The sequence below is a fragment of the Passer domesticus genome, chromosome 3, assembly GCF_036417665.1.
Source record: "Passer domesticus isolate bPasDom1 chromosome 3, bPasDom1.hap1, whole genome shotgun sequence".
NCBI classification, from domain to species: domain Eukaryota; kingdom Metazoa; phylum Chordata; class Aves; order Passeriformes; family Passeridae; genus Passer; species Passer domesticus.
This window is the reverse complement of record NC_087476.1, coordinates 94,526,846-94,546,144: the sequence shown is the minus strand read 5'-3', so window position 1 is coordinate 94,546,144 and position 19,299 is coordinate 94,526,846. Positions and strand designations below refer to the sequence as shown.

General features: G+C 35.9%; 1 protein-coding gene across 6 annotated transcripts in view; it reads left to right on the top strand.

Moving 5' to 3' along the window:
• SRBD1 (S1 RNA binding domain 1) overlaps positions 1–19,299 on the top strand; it is a 124,752-nt gene that overhangs the window by 88,293 nt on the left and 17,160 nt on the right. For all 6 annotated transcript variants that reach the window (XM_064414461.1, XM_064414458.1, XM_064414456.1 and 3 more), the window contains one exon: positions 17,740–17,846. In XM_064414461.1, coding sequence (XP_064270531.1) covers positions 17,740–17,846 — 107 coding nt within the window. The remainder of the gene's footprint in view (positions 1–17,739; positions 17,847–19,299) is intronic.

The following is a 19,299-nucleotide window of genomic DNA, read 5'->3' as shown; positions in this document are numbered from 1 at the left end:
AGTTTTTAAATGGCTTGGTAGCAGCATTTTATGATCACGTTTATCTTGCTTCAGCTATTTCTTCATATTGAGAATTATTCACCTCAAAACCTGAGTTGAGCGTATATGCTCCAGCTTACTTAAAAACAAATGTTGGTGATACCAAGGGATAAGAACAAGATTTAGTGATAAAAAATCTTGCTGTATTTTTTTGTCTTCTTGTTGGGAGCAGTATTGATAAATTTCTGTTGTGATTCTACTGAAGTAACTTCGAGTGTAAGGAAAAATTCTAAGGTAACTGTGGTAGTGTGCGGCAGCCTGCAGCTAGAGAAATGCATATCACAGTGGAATATCTATGTATTCAGTGTAATATGAAGATTAAGATTTGGGATGTCAGAAATTAATGTATTCTATAAAAAACAGTACTGTAGTGTGAAATTGTGTGATGTCACTGATATCTCAGTACAGTGAGGTTATAAGTGATAAGTTATTTCAGTTTATGTTGTGTGGCATCTTATTTTTCAGTGAATGCTGCTGAATATGTTATTTCCTTCTTTTCAAAGTCTTACATCTTGTATGTTCAATTACATTTAACATAACTATGCTGTTACATCACATCCTCATTTGTGATTTTTATGTAAATGTGTTTTCAGTTTGGTGGAAAGCATAACTTGAGATAAAGGTGTTGTCACTCAAAAGAGTTAACATTTTCTCATTCCTGTGATGACTGATAGTCATGCTAGAAGGAGATAAATACATATAGGCACTATGTCTATGTTAATACTCTGTATCCTGAGACATGCTGAGGTGTTCATCTACGTGCAAATTGCTTTTATTACTTGTTAATAGTAAGCAAAATGGATAATGATACTACAGTGCAGATTCTCCCTTTTGGAAAGGTGAATCTTTTACAGTGGTTTTAACTCTTCACTAAATCTCCCTGTTGACTGTGTTTCATGACATTGAATGTGGAAATTTGTGAAACAAATCACTGCTGTATCAGTCCAGTTGTTGTATAAGGAATTGATGAAGCCCATATTTGGACTGCAAATTCGTTTTCAGATATGCTATACATCTTTCAGATGGTAGAGAAAATGGCTTTGTTCATGCCATATTCTTTAGAAAGGAGAATGTGGCCAAAGTGATTTTGGTAAGCTGCTTTTCCATTATTGTGTACACTTGTATAAATCATATTTTTCCCTTGGTTTATTGAACAAATGACTTATTTATGTTTGTATGTCCAGAACTGAATTGGAAAACTTGTGTTCTCTCTGTGGGTAGATCCTAAGTTTTGGCTTTGCTATGTTAGAATCTGCATTTTTATTACCTGAAAGAAGTTCAATTGTTTACTAAACACATAAACCCCCCCGAAAGACTTGCACTGCAAATCAGATGATCTTAGTGCAAGCTGCTGCCTCAAGGTAAGAAAGCCAATATTAAACATGCAATGAAATTAATACAACCTAATCATTCAGATACAATGAGAGAAAGTGGAGACAAACTGCAGTCTTATAAGAGAAGCTTTTTCATATTAATGAGTTTCCATTTGCCAATAATTCTGTCATTTGTAACTTGAATCATTCATCACCCCTGCAAATGGTTCTTTCAAGACATTATTTGCAATTTTGTCTTGTGTTTTTGTCCTTGATGTTGTGAAAATGACCGTCTACTGTTACAGGAATGAAAAGAGATCTCATTCAAACATCTTTTGTGTTTCCACTTTCAGTGAAAAATGTTTTTCAAACCTGCAGCTGGTTATTTCTGCAGGAGTTCCCACTTATATTCAGGTTTGATTGACATTTTGAAATGGCAGCTTTTCATGAAAAGCTGTTAACTTGTAGAATTTGGTTATGGTACTAAGACAGACTGACTTTGTTCTACTGTTGGGGCCTGTCCAACCTAAACACAACCCTGCATCTGAATTTAATAGTGCTACTCAGCACAGGGAGTGTGAGCTTTTTTCTTTTTTCATTTTTCTTTTCTGTTTTTTTAACACTGTTGCTTCTGATGTGTTTTTGAACCTGACCTGATAAGTACTCATCCTGATAGCTTCTCTGTCAGTAATTGGATTAATTGGCATTCCCCTTTCTTGCTCTCCTGGGCTAACTAGGAGAACCTAGGTTATGTCATAATTTCAGTGATGGAATATATTTTCATTTTACATGACGAAAATAAGTGGCAAATGTTTTTTAATGACCCTACAAATACTACAGTGTCTGTCTTAAAGGCTGCAGTTAGTAATTTTTATCTTTTTTTTTTAATTTTGGGTATGAGGAAAAGCTTATGGTAGAAACAATTTTTCTGAGCATTGATTACTGATGTAATTTCTAGTCAAAACCTGAGAAAGCAGTGCATAACACAAATATTCTACTGTCGACTTTACTGAGTTGATCTTTAATATTATGCCATAATATTGAAAGTAGGAAAGAGAGGGACATTATGCAAAATCAGTTTCCCTGTGTGTTTCTTGCCAAGCTTCTAAATAAGGGTATAAAGTACCCATATACATTAGCTGGGAAGGAAAAGGAGTATTTTTAACTTTGAAAGAGATTACTGTTTATGTAAGGAAATTGAAAAAAAGTAGACCTGCAAGCATCCCAGCATCTGCCACTGGATGGATGGCATTACTCGAATGTGAGAAACATGGGAAAATATTTGGGGTTTTACACAGGTTATTGGTACAGTCCTGTAAGAGTAAATTTGAGTGATTTTATTCGGGAGCATTTAAATCTTGTTTTCTAAAGACATGAGTAATAGTGCAATTGATTACAAGTAATTTTAAATTATTGACCTCTATACCACAGTTAGAATTTCTGATCAACTGTTCTTTTAACTGCTTAATTGCTTTTATAAAGCCTTCCCTATAGATTTGCACCTGCCCCTGGTGATACACAAATTGATACATTCATCCAACCCTGTGCCACTGTAGTTTGTTCAGGGTGCTGAGGTGGTAATGTGAAATATGTCCTGCTTATGTCTCCTGGGATGTTTGTGATCTGGCACTGGTACAGCCACATTTTAGTTAATATTGAAAACCATGGGACTCCATGTGGTGAAATAAAATATGATTTGCTTCATCCTTTTCTTTGAAATGATCTAGACTAAGTGAATGTTTTCTCAGGTGCCTGTTCTGTATTTTCTAAATTTTAAAATGAATTTTTGATCCCAACCAGAAGATAAACTTTTTTGATGAACCAGTGTTTACAGTTCAGTTCTGTAATTTGTTGTGCTTGTGAGCTTCACCTGAATGTTCAAAGTAAAAACATTCTAGTTGCCACCAGCCATTACTGTTAAGAGCTAATACATGCCACCACATTTTCCTGCAAGCAAAGGCAGGATACATGGGTGCAAGCTTTTTGGTATACCCTTAAGGTCACTGTGAAACAGTAGATGAATTGAATTAAATGGCGAACTGCCCACTGACTTCAAATGGAGCCAGGATTTTGCCCTTTAACTCAATGAAGCCCTAAAGGCAAGCAGATTTCATTCTTAAACAGCCCCGATGTGGCAGTGCTTCAAAGGAAAGTTGAGCTGTTGTGAAGTTGGACCCAAACAGTGCAAAATGCAGAGGGAAGTACTGGGACCTTGAACTCCTTGGAATTACAGGGGCTACAGGTAAATGGCTGCTGTCCCAGTGGATGCAGTGGAACATTATTACCCTTTTGGAATGCTGTGTGCCATGTCATTTGCTATAGAAATACATTGTCTTCATGTATTACTGATGGCAAATAAACATTGTTCATGTAAAAATAATTGGAATGCAAAGAACAGGTGAGGCTAACCAACATGCTGTTGCTTCACACTATTCTCATGCCCAGTTACACAGGCTGGATTTTTCCTCTAACTCCTCAGCAACAGGACTTAACAGTTAAAATTGATTGTTTTTTTGGTTTTTTTTTAATTACATATTTAATGCTAACTTCTTCTGGTATTCCTTCTGTAGCAATCTGTGGTAAATTTTCAGTAATGTGTATGGTCATTTCATGTGACATCTTTTTTTTTAATGAAAGGTATGTTACAACAGAATGCTTATCAAACTAAGGACTGAGACACTAGTGATTTGCAGTTACAGAAATCTTGGCTTGCAAATGAAAATTTTAATGAAAAACATTAGTTTCAGCCAGGTAAGCCTGCATTTAGGGCTTTCAAACTCATTTGTTTTACAAGAACAAGTGTTGTTCATATTTGTAGTAGTTTAAGTACCGTATGTTATTATTACAGAGCAAAATAAAAATTTTTTAGTGAACCTGGACTTTTTCCAGGTTGACACATTTTTCTGGGCAGAGGCATTAAGTAGCCCTGTAACACTTTTTTGCTGTTGTTGTTGTTGTTGCTTTCCCTCTGATTAATTAAGTGATGGTACTTCGTTTCAATTTTACTTCCTCAGTTTGTACAGAAGCATGTGAATGAAAATTCTCGTACCTATTTGCTCCCTTAAGATTAGCATAAATTTTGACATCACAAAACCTCAGAGTTGGTGGTTGATCATCTGGACAATCTTTTCAAATATTAAACCACTCCCCTCTGTTTGAGTATTTTTTCTCCAGCCTTTATTCCTGCTGTATAGTTGTCCATCATTTTATTTTAGTTTGTGTGATGGATATTATGAGCTGGAGAGGGGAAGTAAAAGAAATGTTATTTTTATGTCCTCTTAAATTTCTGTCTCTTTTGGTGAAAGAAGTCAGTGACAAATCCATTTATTCCTAAATTATAGATAAAGGCTATTTTTAATCCTATTTAAGGCTGTTTTAAAGCAGTGTTGCTGATCATGCTCTCAGTCTTGTCTTTTTAGAAAGTGTAAGTTGTCAGGGGCCTCTTCCTCTGCCACTGCTTCTCTCTACACTGCTGTAGTAAAGCTGTGTTGGTGGATATTTTGTATATATGTTATGATGAATGAGTATCTGAGGGATATCTCAGATAAATCTGGTCCTGCCATAGCTTTTGCTTGCTAACCTGAGGGCCATTGTTAGAAGTGCTTTATTATGAGTAGTGCTGTTACAGAACCCATGCATTTTGCTGGAAGATCTTTTAAGTGTGGATAAGAAAGGTAATGGTGCTGTCATTGGCTTGAACTGTGTGCAAAATAGAATGTCCATGCTCCTTATTTTCGTAGCATTCCTTCCCTCTGTGTGCACGTCATTAGAGTGTCTTTCTCTTTTATCACATCCTGAGATCTGATCCAGCATTGCAATTACTAGGTACCATATAATTTCCCAGCTCTATTTAAGAGGGCATTATGCTTCTTCCACAATCTTTTCTAAAAAGCTAGTGTCCCAAGTAAATGGCATATCTTAATGTGGTTTTGGGATTAGTTTTTCAGAGCTTTGGGAAAAAGTTTGCTACAGGTTCTGTTTCTTGGACTGTCTGCATTCTCAGTGAGATACCTTTCAGAATGTGTTTTTTTCACGAGTGTGTTTTTGCCTGTTTTTCTTGTCCTTTAACTAGGACAGATAGAAAATAGATTAATATATAAACTCTTTGAAGATATGAATGCTTTCTGAAACCATTGAACCAGTTGAAAATAAGAGTAAATTCTAGGCAAATGCAATAGTCTCCTGAAAATGGCAGCATGGATTTATATGTGTGGTATCTGAAGGGACCATAGAATGGAACTGGACTGTATTACAACACTCTTGTGTGTGACAATGGAATTTTGTTGCTGAAATTTCCGTTTGCTGTGTAATAAGTTTTCGTAGCAAACTTTTGTCTGCTTGTTTTGTGTTAGTAGCTTTTGAAAATGTTCTGAAGCTGCAGCTGTCCAAGAGAGCTCTTTCACTGACTGTGACTTAAAGACAGGATTTCAGATGAAGAAAATGCATATTTTAGCACAATGAGGTGCAACATGTGCAGGTGGAAAAAGGAAGAAATTAAACTTTCTTGAAAAACCTGATGAGATATCCATTTCTTTTTTGAGGCTTTAGAACTGAATGATGGAGAAGACTGAGAGTATGTAAAGAACATATCTGTGCATAAGGCATAATAAAAAACATCAGTTGTAGCTTCTTGTTTGTTCCAAATATAAATTTGCTGCAGCTAGGAGCATTTTGTCTCCTGTTAAGAAACATTTTCAAGAGGATGTAATTATTTCTCTCATTTGATGTGCCATCATCTTTGTGCATCTATGTGCGATTCTCTTTCATTTTCCTAACTTACCTGTTTTTCAGTATACTTTGGACCAGTTTTCCAAACCTCATACTTAGAGGTCTTTGCTATGTGCATAACTTGAACCACAGGGATGTTTGTTTGAGGTCCTCTTTTAGATGTATACATGAAATAATAAAAACGTGTTCCTCATAAATCCTACCTAACTTAAAAGGAAAGAAAGAAACCAAAACAAAACAGCAGAAACGAAGAAATAAAAAACGCCCCCAACCCCCAAATTAAAGTACAAGCCATTTTAAATTCTTTCATATGCCTTGTTTTACAAAGACAGTATCTCAGGAATGTATTTGACTGAAACAATGTTGGAGGCATTTGTCCTGTTTGGTTGTACATGTGAGGTGGTCTGGTTGATGTTGCTAGAAGTTAAGAGCAACAGGAGAACGTGGGAATCAGTTTTTGAAAACACATTTCCCACTGTTAGGATTTGACAGAGAAATTAAATAATTTCATTTTCCGACTTCTTGTCCAGACCTTAAATCTGTTAGTCTGAGGGGGCAGCCTAGTTGCATCCAAATCTTGATCCCTACTTGAAAATAACTTATGAAAGAGGGCAGACTAATTTTTATTAATGAGCTGATGTCATCACTTCCTCTGGAAGAGGATATAGTGGATTCAGTTACAGCACTCTTTTTACTCCTGCTGTAATAAGACAATGGTTTGATGAGAAATGGTTATTAGCTCAACATATCCTTTACTTTAGAAGCTGTGTTTTAATTGTTTCGTACTGATACGTGGACAGCTGAAAGCTAAGATACAAAAACATTTGTAAGCTGTCCCTGGTCCAGGCAATCAGCAAATACAGCAATCAGTGCATGAACATCATAAAATATTGGAGAAGCAAAATACGTCCTGTTCACTTCTGGGTAGTGATGATTGTAGTCAGGAAATGAAGAATTGTGATCCTTTCTGGTTCATTTACTTTTTTAGTTAGGGAGAAATCACTAAGTTCTTGTGGGTTTGATTTGTCATCTGTGAGACTGGGACTGATTTCAGGTACCTATACTGAAGTAGTGTGAAGCTTAAAGGTTCTGCAATATGTGTGTGACTGTGGCAGGGGAGGTTATTACTATTCTAATTTTAGAATAGCCTAGCAAAACCAGAACTGTTTCTGTAAGCGTATATCTCCCAGAAGCTCTGTCACCTACAGGTCAGAGTAGTCTGAGTAAAGTACACCAAAACCAAAAGTTACCACTTTGTATCTCTGCAGTACCAGCTATGCATTTTCTGCCATTGAAAGTTTGGAAGAAGTTGAGTACTTCTGGTGTTTTAATAAAAGTTCAGAGTTTTTCAGAATGCTCTACTCTAACATGCAGATTTTCTAGACTCTTAGGAGCTACATTTTCTTCTTCACATTCTTGACCACCTGTGTTTTTAAAGAGTGAAAAGTAGAGTGGTTTTCTTAAACTATTACTCTCATGGACGTTCATATTTTTGTTTTGCTTGAACTTTTGTTTAGTTTTGCAATCATATAAACAGATAGTTATTATTCTAAGTCTACTGGTCTATCCACCATAGAAGTGTGTATTTGTGGGATTGCCTTTGGATGCAAGAATTGCCTTTGAACCTTGGGTGGTACATGCCAAATCTTTGTGTGAGCAAGACTTGCATCGTCTGTTATATCTCAGTCTTGAGATAAATTTGCAGTTTGGGAATGTCATTACCTGTCCATGTAAACTCCTTTTGCAGGGGAGGGGTGATGTAGCTTGGGCCGGTTAGTGCTAACAAGTCTCCAGACAAGCTGTCTTCTCCATCACAATAGTATTTGAATTAGCTTCACTCTTTGCATCAGCTTACCCAGCCATGTGCTTTCAAAATCACTACAAGACTTGCACTTGAGCTTCTTTGCCAATCTTTGTGTGTTCCAGAACAGGAAAATTTGCCATAGCTGATCTAACATGTCTCAGTTATCTAATTTCCTATCAGAGCAACTGTTAACTTGTGTAAGGATTCATCAAAAGCTTGATGCCTTAATCTGGGTTATTTAGAACAACTGTTGTTCAGTGTTCTTAAAAAATAAATTCTCTACAAAAAAAAAAAAACAAAAAAAACACCCAATAAGAATTTATGTTCTCATATTTAAAAATTCTGGATTATTTTAGTGTAACTAATAATTTGCTGAATCTGACGCACATTGAAAAATCCTGTCTAATATTTGATTGATCCATCTGCTACCTCATCTCCTAACTCCCAGTGCTGCAAAGCACAGATAAAACTGCAGCTGGACTTCTGCCCTTTATTAATGTAAAGGGACATCATCCAGTGATTTCAAGGGAGCCTTTATTCTGGAAGTCGTAAGTCATCTGCAAGTGGTGAGTGCTGCAAAATCAGAGGTGATTTTAGATACCCTCTTTCTCAGTGATACACTGGCTTAGAGTTCTAAATGTTTGTACATATAGAGAACTCTATTCCCCCTACTTTAAAATGTTATTAAAACTGAGCCAGTAGTTGCTTTTTGGACAAAAAGTTTTTATAATTAGAATTTATAGTTTAAAATTGTTTTTCAGAGTTTCTGAAGTATTAGGTCTTAATTTTTGAAGTACTTAATTTCTAAGTTTATTCTTACGTTTTGCCAAACTTGCATAAAATTTCAAGTTTTAGATTAATTATAATATAAAAGATTTTTCAAGGGAAATAGAGGTCAGTTTTTAAAATGAATGATGCTGTGATCTGTGATCAGATGACAGATTTGCAATGAATATATTCATATATGCAATAGTTAAAAGCTCTGACTTGGTAAGTATCCTCTAAACTTTATAAGTTTGTAATAGTAATGCTATTATTATTTACAGATTTTACATAAGGGTATGCCTAACATAAATTTTTTTATAAAAATAAATATTTCAATAAAGCCTAAAAACCCATTTTTTCTAAATTAGTTGCACTACAAAATTATGTATTGTTTTACACATTTGCAAATACTGTGGGTTTTTTTAATGTTTTAAAGAAGCCTGCTGAAGGAATTTCCAGATCCTGAATATAAGTAAGGACTGTGTTATAAGGGCACAAATTGCAGTTTTTGTTAGGGATGCTGGTAAAATAAGTGTTCTTTGGCTTGTATTTTTTCCCCTCTACCTGCTGAGATCTTACTTATTCAAATAAAAATGTGTCTATTGCAAGAGTACTAAATTGCTTTTTTCATGTATGGGGTAGTAAATGTAGTGTTCTTGTTCATGCCATTCTACTGGCTCATTTTGATTCCTCACTTTTTAAAATTATGCTAATTGCATTAGCAGTAACAATCACATGCTGTCAATGGTGATGGTGGTTCTGAAATGTTGCTTGGTTTTGAGAACGACAGAAATGTTTGTGTTCTTACTCACTTGTTAAAATTGTCATTGAGAGCATTTTTGTGCTGACACATTAGCACAACTAATTTAATATTGAGACCTGTCAACTTTTCAACCTCCTATGTGCAAACACTTTGTTAGTGCTATATATGTAATATGAAAAGTGCTAAATACATGTTTTAATGCGAATTTTTCTAAACTTAGTGCAGAACACATTTCTGAAAAGTCACAAGCTTACTATATCATAGTGATTTTTTGCCAATTGCTTACTTATTCCTTTTCTTTAAATATACCTTGCTGTTATATGTAATGAGTGGTGCTGAAATTGCTTTCATTTATCAAAGATGTGAATGACACAATGGATGCTTATGTACTCTGCCTGTCAAATCCATAACTGCTGCTAACTGAGCTAACTTCTGTTTTTCCACATGTTTCCTGGTTTTCTGTCAGCTTTCAGTCTTCCACGGGTCATTCAGTAAACATTACTCTGAGTGGCTTTTTTGAGTTGCCATATGTCAATCACACTTATTTTCTCTGCTTTTTACTAAGCAGAGAAAATAAGCTTGCTTTATTTGGGTTTGGCTGTCTTCTACAGGGCAGTGTCTTGCATTCTGTTTTATTCCTAGCTCATTTTTTCTTTTAGCTAGGCTATGGAAGAGCTTGAGAATCAAGGGGGAAGGAGTGTCTGATCAAAGTAAAGGAGGAGCCAAATAGAAGAGAAAGAGATAGCAGCAGGATTTGCAAGAGTTCTTTAAGCATATTCAGTTTGAGCTGATCCACATAAAAAAAGGTGGAGACCTGGGTGGGAGGTTGAGCAAAGTTGAATTACCTTGAAGCTTTTTTTCAACAAGCATTTTCAGGAGGTAGTGTCACCTTAAATAAAAACACTTTTTTCCCCTTCTTAATTGTATCTTGATTATTTCTAAATAGTCACTAATTCTGTGGGGTGTGAAACTAAAAAACTACTAAGTCATTTTTTGGCATCTACATTTTTTCCTAATGAATTAACAGATGTGTCATTGTATTAAATATATTCTCAGTGCATTGCTGGTATGAGTAACCTGATGTAGCAGTTACTAAGTGTGCATACTAAATTTGAGGAAACCAGTGAGAACAAGAAGTTTCTTATATGAGACATCTAGGGTACAATAAAATATGCATCAGCTATACTAATCTTCCTTTATAGAAAATACCTTTAATTTATATTTTTTGTTGTAGTTTTTAATAATTTTTCAAGTATCACATTCCTCATTAGAGATGGAGAGGAACCCCAACATGTCTTCAGCAGAGCTGGAAGAAGCATGTGTATTTATGTAGCCCCTTGCCAAGCTCCTCACATCCTCTGGGGACTGGCTTTGCTGGAGTAGGGCTGGTGGGAGCTATACCCAGGAACTGCTGTTCCTCACCCACCTGCTGCAGGGCCGTGCATGGTCACTGCCTTAAGACTAAACCAAGTTCCACAGGTGACCACACTCACCTGGGCTTTGTGACTTCTATCTTCTTTCTCTGTTAGTGCAATCTTTCTTTTATTCCTTCTCTTATCCTTTAGCAATCTTCAGGAAAATCTTCAGCTGAATTCAATCGTGTGATCTGTAAAGCTCCAGTTCTGATGGTCCTTGCTTTATCTTTCTGTAGTGTTGCAGGATATACCCTATATTTGTAAACCTTTAAGAGCCCCAAAATATGTGTTTGGATTGAAAATGAAATGCAAGGCTTTCCACCTGTAGTAATTGGGATTTTTGCCTTTGCTATTTATTGGCAAAAATGTCCCTCTGAAATCTTCAGGAATGATGTAGTTGATTATAATTGAAATTTGTATTGCTGCTGCTTAGTCACATAACAATAAGCATTGGAGAAAACTTGTACCTGCTCTGGAAAGGGGAAGATGGTTTTGGGTATACATAATTTTCTGCTAACTTGTTCATGTCACAGAAGCTAATTTAGAAGTAAGATGTGTCAGTGGTGGGACTGAATTTGTGTAACAAGTTTGGCAGTATTACTGTGCTTGTTTTCACAAGCATAAGTAAATATAAGATGGATTCCAGCAATTTGCAACTGACTTAAAGCATTTACATGATAAACTCATGCATTTTTTTTTTCTTACTTTTTAAAAATGTTGGAGCTGAAAGACTTGGTTTTGTTTCTTATAATTTTCTTGGAAAATCTAAATCCATTTCTTTCTCCTGGGATATTTCAGTAATAATAATAGGCTGTTAAAACAAACAGAATTTGGATTTTTGAAACGAGAAATGAATCAGAGTTAAGTACATAGCATAACAATATATCCTATAACAATATAACGTTTGGAGAAACCACAAATAATCATCAAAAGAAATTCAAAAGATCCTTTTATCAAACATCAGATGGATAAGCTTGTTTTCTTAGACACTGACTGAAAGGGATTTTCCAGAGGATGTTAGAGATGAAAACCCAAATCCTGAACTTTCCAACTTTTCCACCTGATGTGTAAGGTATATTTTTAATTTTTTTCTAATTCTGGACATGAAAAGGTGCTTCTCTTTAGACTATTTCTGTTACTTTAGTCCTGCTGTACTTAAGAGTTTGCCATGAATGCATTTTACTTTTGTGGTGTAACAAGCATTTGCAATTAAGCTGATGGTATATAGGTTACAGCACTAGTAATGTTTTTCCATTTTTTAAATTTTGAAACACATTGCCATGGATTGAATCTCTGTAAAATAATATATTTTTGAACTTTGCTTAGGATGTGTTGTCCCACCTAATTTCTCTTTTAGTAAAAGTCATTCAGTTTGCACAGTTATGCCACTCTTTAAAGAAAAAAATAGTATTTTTCAAGAGACATGTTGACTGGTCGCACATGCCAATATTAAAATTCATGGATACAGAAGTTAATAGTAGGTACCAACAAAATAATGTTTTATGAAGTGCTAGAAGTCTTTCAGGACTCAATTTGACAGGAAAAAAAAAGATTAAATTGTGTTTACTTAATTGAAGGCTGACTTTTGGATTCAAAGGACAAGTGAGGTATAACTTGATCAAAACCCAAAATAGTTTGTCTGGCACACAGCTCAGTCTTATTTAAACTGAATATTGATCTTGTTATAGTACTGTAATGCTGAGCCTGGGTCAACAACCTGCAGCTTGCTGCCCAGACTTGAGAACTCATCCCCTCCCCACTGCTTTCTAACTGGCATCATTAGGTCATGTCTGCACTACATTTGTAGGCTCTGCAGGATACAAATAATTCCTGCTTGACTGTGTTGGAAGGTGCCTTGCTTGGCTCTTGGGTGTTTTAAAGTAATAATGAGACACAGGCTGATTATGTTGTGTCTACTCATATTTGTAAATGGAAAACAATTATTTCAGAGTTGCTGTGTGTTGCAGTAGAATTTTAAGCTGTCGGAATTTGTCTTTCAGATACATACGCAATCATACCATCCTTTGTGAAATTATGATTTTATAGGGAACCAGGAAAAAACTACCAAATGCATTTTAATTATGTGTACTATTTTTAGTGTTGTGTGGAGGTTTTGTATTGTGGGGTGTTTTTGGAGCTGCCAAAGGTAAGGAGCTTGGAGTTGTAATTTACTTGCAAGTAAAACTGCCCATTCTAGTCTAGCGCTGGTGATCTGGTGTTCAGGCAAAGTTTGTGTGCTGATCCACCATCCATGCTCATGCACATTGGCTAAGTACAGCCTCCAGGCTTCGTGTGAGCACTGGCTCTTTGACGTGATATATTTGCCAAGCTGATGACAAATGTATTTTTACAGTGTCTGTACTGGTGCACTGCTAGAAATAACTGAGCTGAGAGGCTGTTTAAAATACTGCCTTCCTTTTGTGTACATCAACAGGTTTTTGAAACTGCAAAAGGGATTTCAATTACAGTTGAGAGCACCATCTCAAGGAGCAGATAGGTTTTTAGTAATGTTAATTATTTCCAGTGGGTGTTTGTAACTTTTGAAACCGAGTGAAACAAGAATCCTTATTCTCTGCTACGTACCATATGGCAAGAAAAGATAGCTGAAGTATTGGGACATAATGATAGAACAGAACTATCTTGTGCATAATAGACAGGTGTTCTTAAACACTGTTTTTCAGGAGTAAACATTTTGTGCCATGATTGTTGAAATTATATGCAATGAAGTTATACTGATTGTTAGGGGTTTTAGTATGGGTTTGCAGAATGGTTGTTTTGAAATGTGTGATTTTTTTTTTCTGGTAATTTTAACAGGTTTGCCACAGACTAATTTGAGCAGTAACTGTGACCACAGATCTAAATAGCTGCCCTTTATTTTCTTCCATGTTCATGAATGTAAATTATATTTGGGATACTCTATAAAAATATTAGATAAATGTAATGTTTGGATTTCATTTACTGATTGATAGTTCTTTACTGTAGTGGTTTCAATTAATCAAGTAATTTTCTGCATCTTCTTCCATGGCTCACTTGGTAACTCCTTAGAAAACAAATACTGAAATATGGTTACAGTTCCTGACACTTCTTAGGACAGATTAATTTCTATAGTCCTCCACACAAAAAGCTCAAACCAAACAAATGTGTACGTTCTTGCTGATACTATTTGTGAAGCAAGGTGGCTTTGTTTTCTGGAGAATGATGATAAACAAAAGTTTTCAGTTTTGCACTGGACATCCCACAGTTTGTGGCAAGCCCTTTACTTCTCTTGGTATTAGTTTCCATAAATTGGGAGTATCAGTCCTTTTGGAGATCATAATATAAAATCAAGTCTTCTACTTCAGATCTACTATTACACTGAATATTTTAATGGCAGCCATTTCTGAGTATCCTTTTACTAAAACTTTCTATTTGGCCAGTAATTTCAATATGATGTTTGAACATCACACCAAAGGACGTGCTCCTACTTGTCAGACATAGCTGTGATAGCACCTTTTGTGCTTGGCTCTGAGCTTAAAGGCTACACTGAACAGTTTTAGCAGGGACACCCTCATTCCTTGGGGTGGATTCAGAGTCAGTGCTATTATGAAAGTGTTTTATTTGGAAGGATTTGCAGGCGATCAGCTGATGCAATGATCAGTGGCATGTGGAGGGGCTGTCAGAGACTGTGCAGCATCAAGTTCTGCATTACCTCATTTTGAAAGCAGTCTGGCATTTTGGACTTGTGCTTTACTTGTGCAGTTTTTATTCTGATGCTCTTAATGCAACAGTTCATCATTCCTGTCTTTACAAACCTGCTGCAGGGAGTGAGGAGCAGGGTATATGTGTGCTTCTAGTGTCTGACTCATTTGATACCACCCCAGTGCATATAAATAGTACACAGAAGTGTATAGCATCATCTAACCTCTGATATTTGAGAAGATCACTGAAACTGTTGGAAGAGTGGAAGACACACTGTACTTTAAACCTTTCTGAAGTGTAATCTTTGGGCAGTAGGAAGTCTTGGCAGTGGTATTGCGATAATAAAGTTTTTAACTACTTTTATAAACTGAATGTGTAACACTTCTCTGTGCCTTTAGTGTAAAGAGGGATGTGAAAATTCCGTCATTATAGCCAAAGAAAGCCCTCTTGGTCAGGAGCTGCATCTTGGGAGGCAGGTTTGCCATCTGGAAGGTTTTCCTGGCTTTTACAACTTAACATCATTCACTTGCTAAATGTATCTTACTTCAATGAGATACTGGTAGCTTAGGGATTGTTTTATGCCTATCCTCTTCTGTCACATCTTCCTGTTCACTTTATCTGTGCCTTCTTCACATGTGAGCTGTCATGTCCATTCCAAGTCACATGGCTCTTATGTGTTGGACCAATAAAGAATAACTTGTGACTGTCTTGCTTTGGTTTTTTTAATGATGACTCTCACACAGAAATAAAGTTAAGATGCAAGTAATCTTTGAGAGACTTGAGAAATTTTTGTCTTCTTGGCAAGAGAAAGAGATAGTTAAGTGCTATAGGTTTTTTTTTTTCAAGATATGTGTTTTGTATTTAATGACTTTTACAGAAACTATTAGAATCACAAACTCAGGTCTTTAGATAAATACCAATGGTGCATTTGAAAATGAGGTTCAGTGAGCACTGGCACTTCTTCTATTAGCAGAGATATTTTAGGATGCTTAGCTTTTGATTGTGACAGATCCATTCCCTGATTTTCGGGGAATATAGTAGACTGAATTCCTGTCTTGATTCACTTTGTGCAGGCTGGAAATAAAGCTTCTGTGGAATCAAGTCTCTTCCAAAGAGCTCCTTAGAAAGGTTAGATCAGAAAATGGATTTCCTTCTTTGCTACATCCTATGCTCTAAGGCACTGTGGAGGCAGTGACTGTTATGAATCATGTTGTTCCTACTGAAAGAATCATCATCTTAAGGAATTAATCTGAAACTTGGGGAAGCAGCAGTCTCAACACAAACTCTATATTCAGAGCAGTTGTCTAGAACAAGATGTTTTTTCTGAGATGGCCAAGAACTGCTGCATTTAATAGAATTTGTTAATGTAACTTGTGAAACTATATCACAATCAACTTGCAAGTACTTTTGATTCAGTAGCCTTCCCTAAGACCAGAAGGAAATTCTTTTGCATTTTTTTTTCTCCTTACGACTTCCTGCATCATAATGAAAAAAAAAAAAAATTAAGTTAGAATCTTTATCTTCTAGTGAACCTCAGTGAAGTAGTTAATGAAAAACCTAGCCTGGTATTTGGCAGCTGTACTTGGCAAAGAAGAGAAGATGCGGGTGTTGTTTCTGAATGTTTAATTTTGGTTCTTGTGCTGTGTTATATAAATGCATCTCTTGCATGAGTGTGCACGTGAGCTGGAAGCCTCTAGCTCTAGTATATCATGTGGCTGATGCCAGGAGGAGGAGGAAATATATTCCTTATTAAGAGAAGCTACATCTTCAGTAAGTCAGAATAAGAAAACATAAGACTTCTTTTAAGGGTATGTTTTTTTTTGTTTGTCTGTTTATTCAAAAAAGAAGCTATTATATTGCAGTAGCAACACATTAGTAAGTAGAAAATGGTGTTTGGTCTGCCAATTGTACAAGCAAGCTTTGTGGTTATGAGACCAAGGATGTGTGTAAATGCCAGTACTTGTGCATATACATGGTGTTTTGCATTCAACATTAATATAGGAAGAGGCATATTGACAAAATAAAAGCTTTGTGTTTGTAAGTAACTTTATTACATATCACATCATGAAAATGCATCCCATTACCATCACCTGAAATAGGGAGCTATGAAATGCATTGCCTGAAGTTTTATGAGTGCCTCAGTTATTAACCACTGCTTAATGAACTACCAGTTTTAGTGGATTGGGATTGATGCTATTGGCGTGTTAAATTTAACCATGAAATCTTTAAAAGATCTGAATGGCTTAGAACATAAAACAAAGTAATGGATGAAGTGTTTGGTGCCTTGGCTTGGATCCAGCTTGATGTCCTAAATGAATGCATCGTGAAACCACAACAGATCAACCCAGATTTACATGAGTGATGCAGAAGAGCCCTGAAGCTAAGCCAACATAGTGATTGAATTAGCTTCTGCATTTAGAGAGGCTTCTCCCTCCAGGTCAGACTTCTAAGCACTGATGGGCTTGTGTGGGAAGCTCACAGTTACAGACTGAAGTATGCCTACATTTGGGAGGAAAAGAAATCTTAGAGTTTGAGAACTTTTAACTTTGACAAGTGTGACTGATTTTTGTTTTAGGGGGAAAAGGGAGAAACACTGTGAACATTTCCATTAGTGGTGCTTTGGTCAAGGACCTGCCAATCTTCCCAGAAATATCTGTTCAAGATTCAAAACATTTTGTTGCCATGGGGTTGATAAGTACCTTATGTATTGCCCACCTTCATATGGTGTGTGGCTTTTTCTTTTAGTAAATAATAACTCTACTGTAGTGTGATGCTCATAAATGGGACTATTTTGCAAATATCTGTGTGTACTGGTGCAAAACTACAGCATTTGTGATCTCTTCTCTACTTTATTTTTAATAAACTGATTTTGTAGATATGTCAGATTAAAGACAAGATGTGGTGGATTACCAGAAGCATTACTCTTTTTGAGTAATCATGTTTTTAATAAAGTTTTGTTTTTACAAGGTGTAGGGAAATAGTTATTAAAAAGCAATACCAGGATGTGAAGTGTGTCTTTATTGTAGAAATTTGTATCATGGCAAAGATGTTTCAAAGAGATATTTGGGACATTTAAAAAAATATATTCTACCATTCATATTTTTAACTGGTACCCTCACATGAGATATTGTTAAGTTCCAGCAGCTATTTTATTGATGTTAGTGCTATATGCAGTTCCTGTTTATGTACACTTCGATACTTCAGTAACCAGATATCTCTATTTTTGTTTCTCAGCATGATGTATCACAGACTTTGCTCAAAGCAACTCTGGACAGTGTGGTTGAAGAGTGTGTCAGCTTTGTAGGAGTTGATATTAACATCTGCTCAGAAATACTATTAAGGTGAGTGAAACATTTTCCTATTCCAGTAATTACATGGCTCTGGATCACAGAGTCTCTGTTTAGTCTGCCATCTGACTCAAGCTCAGCTGGAGCAAATGGCTCTTGTGTTAAACTTCCAATTACATAAAAATGACACAGTGAGACAGTATTTCACTGAATCATTAAGAGTCAGGTTTTAAGGATATATGTGATTCTCCAGGGTAAAACTATGCTTCAGAGAAAAACAGATATTTAAAAATTTTGAGCCAACACGCAATTTTAGAAAAATGTGATATAAGTAATATGTATTTTTACATGGAGAAAGGTATTTTCAAATGTACTTTGTCTCTTAGAAGGTATTTTTATAGGTACTTCTTAAGTGGAACGGGCTGTAAAACTTGCGCGAAGAAAGGAGAAAAGGAAAGACTTAAAGGGAAACTTGAAAAATTTATCCCTTTTTACTGTTTGTTTCTTGTTAAGTAGTTATGCCATGTTTACTTGAAGAATGTTCTGGACTTTATTTTTCAGTGTTAGAAACTAAAAGCTCATTCCCTCTTTAGTGTGTAGAATTCAGTATTGTTTAGGTGACAAACTCTCAGAAGAGCAAAAGTGCTGCTGTCATCCTCCGTAGCAGGAAAGGAAGGAAAAGAATGTCCATAATCTTCTGTCCGTATTCTTCCTGAATATTGCTGTCCATAATCAGTAATGAAAATTATATTAAGTATGAAATTTAGGAAAAATGCATTCTTGCTAGCTCTATTTTTTAATTTTTTAGCCCCTTAAATCTTTTTTAAAAACATCTTTCCATATTTTGGAAGAGGCTCTCTTTCTATTCTTTTTGGTTTTCCACTTCCATGTTCTTTCTCTGTGTGTCCAGCCCCTGCCCAGTGCCTGATTTCTTCTGTCTTACATGCTTTTGGATTTAGATCAGCTTTTAGGAAGAATCAACAGAATAGAATCATAGAATAACCTGAGTCTGAAGGAACAGCTATGTTGTCCACTTCAGCAGGAACCATCATCCTGAGATGCTACTGTGCCTCCACAAAACTGAATGTAACCCTGGTTACATTCAGGGGGTAACCCTGTCCAAACAGGGTTACAGGTGGTAACCACATTGTGCAAGTATTTTGTGTGGTCTAATTAACCTGACTTACAATTGTTCAAGTCTGCTGTTCTGTGTAGATGCAGTCTTAAGTTTCCTTCAGACATCCAGTTTACGAGATTGTCACCCTAGCTAGATTGCAGCCTGAGCAGAGCTTTCTGTTTGTGGTTTCTGATGCATCAAATACGCTTCTTGACACATAGTACACAGTGAGGGAATGACAGTGCTACAGTATGTGAGTATTGTGCTTGAAAGACTTGAGATCATCAGTGGAACATTCTGTCAACTGTGTAATTCCTTTGTCAGTGTAAATAAGCTGGATTTCTCAATGTTTCTAAGAAAATTTTGAAGAAAATTCCATTCCTAATGATT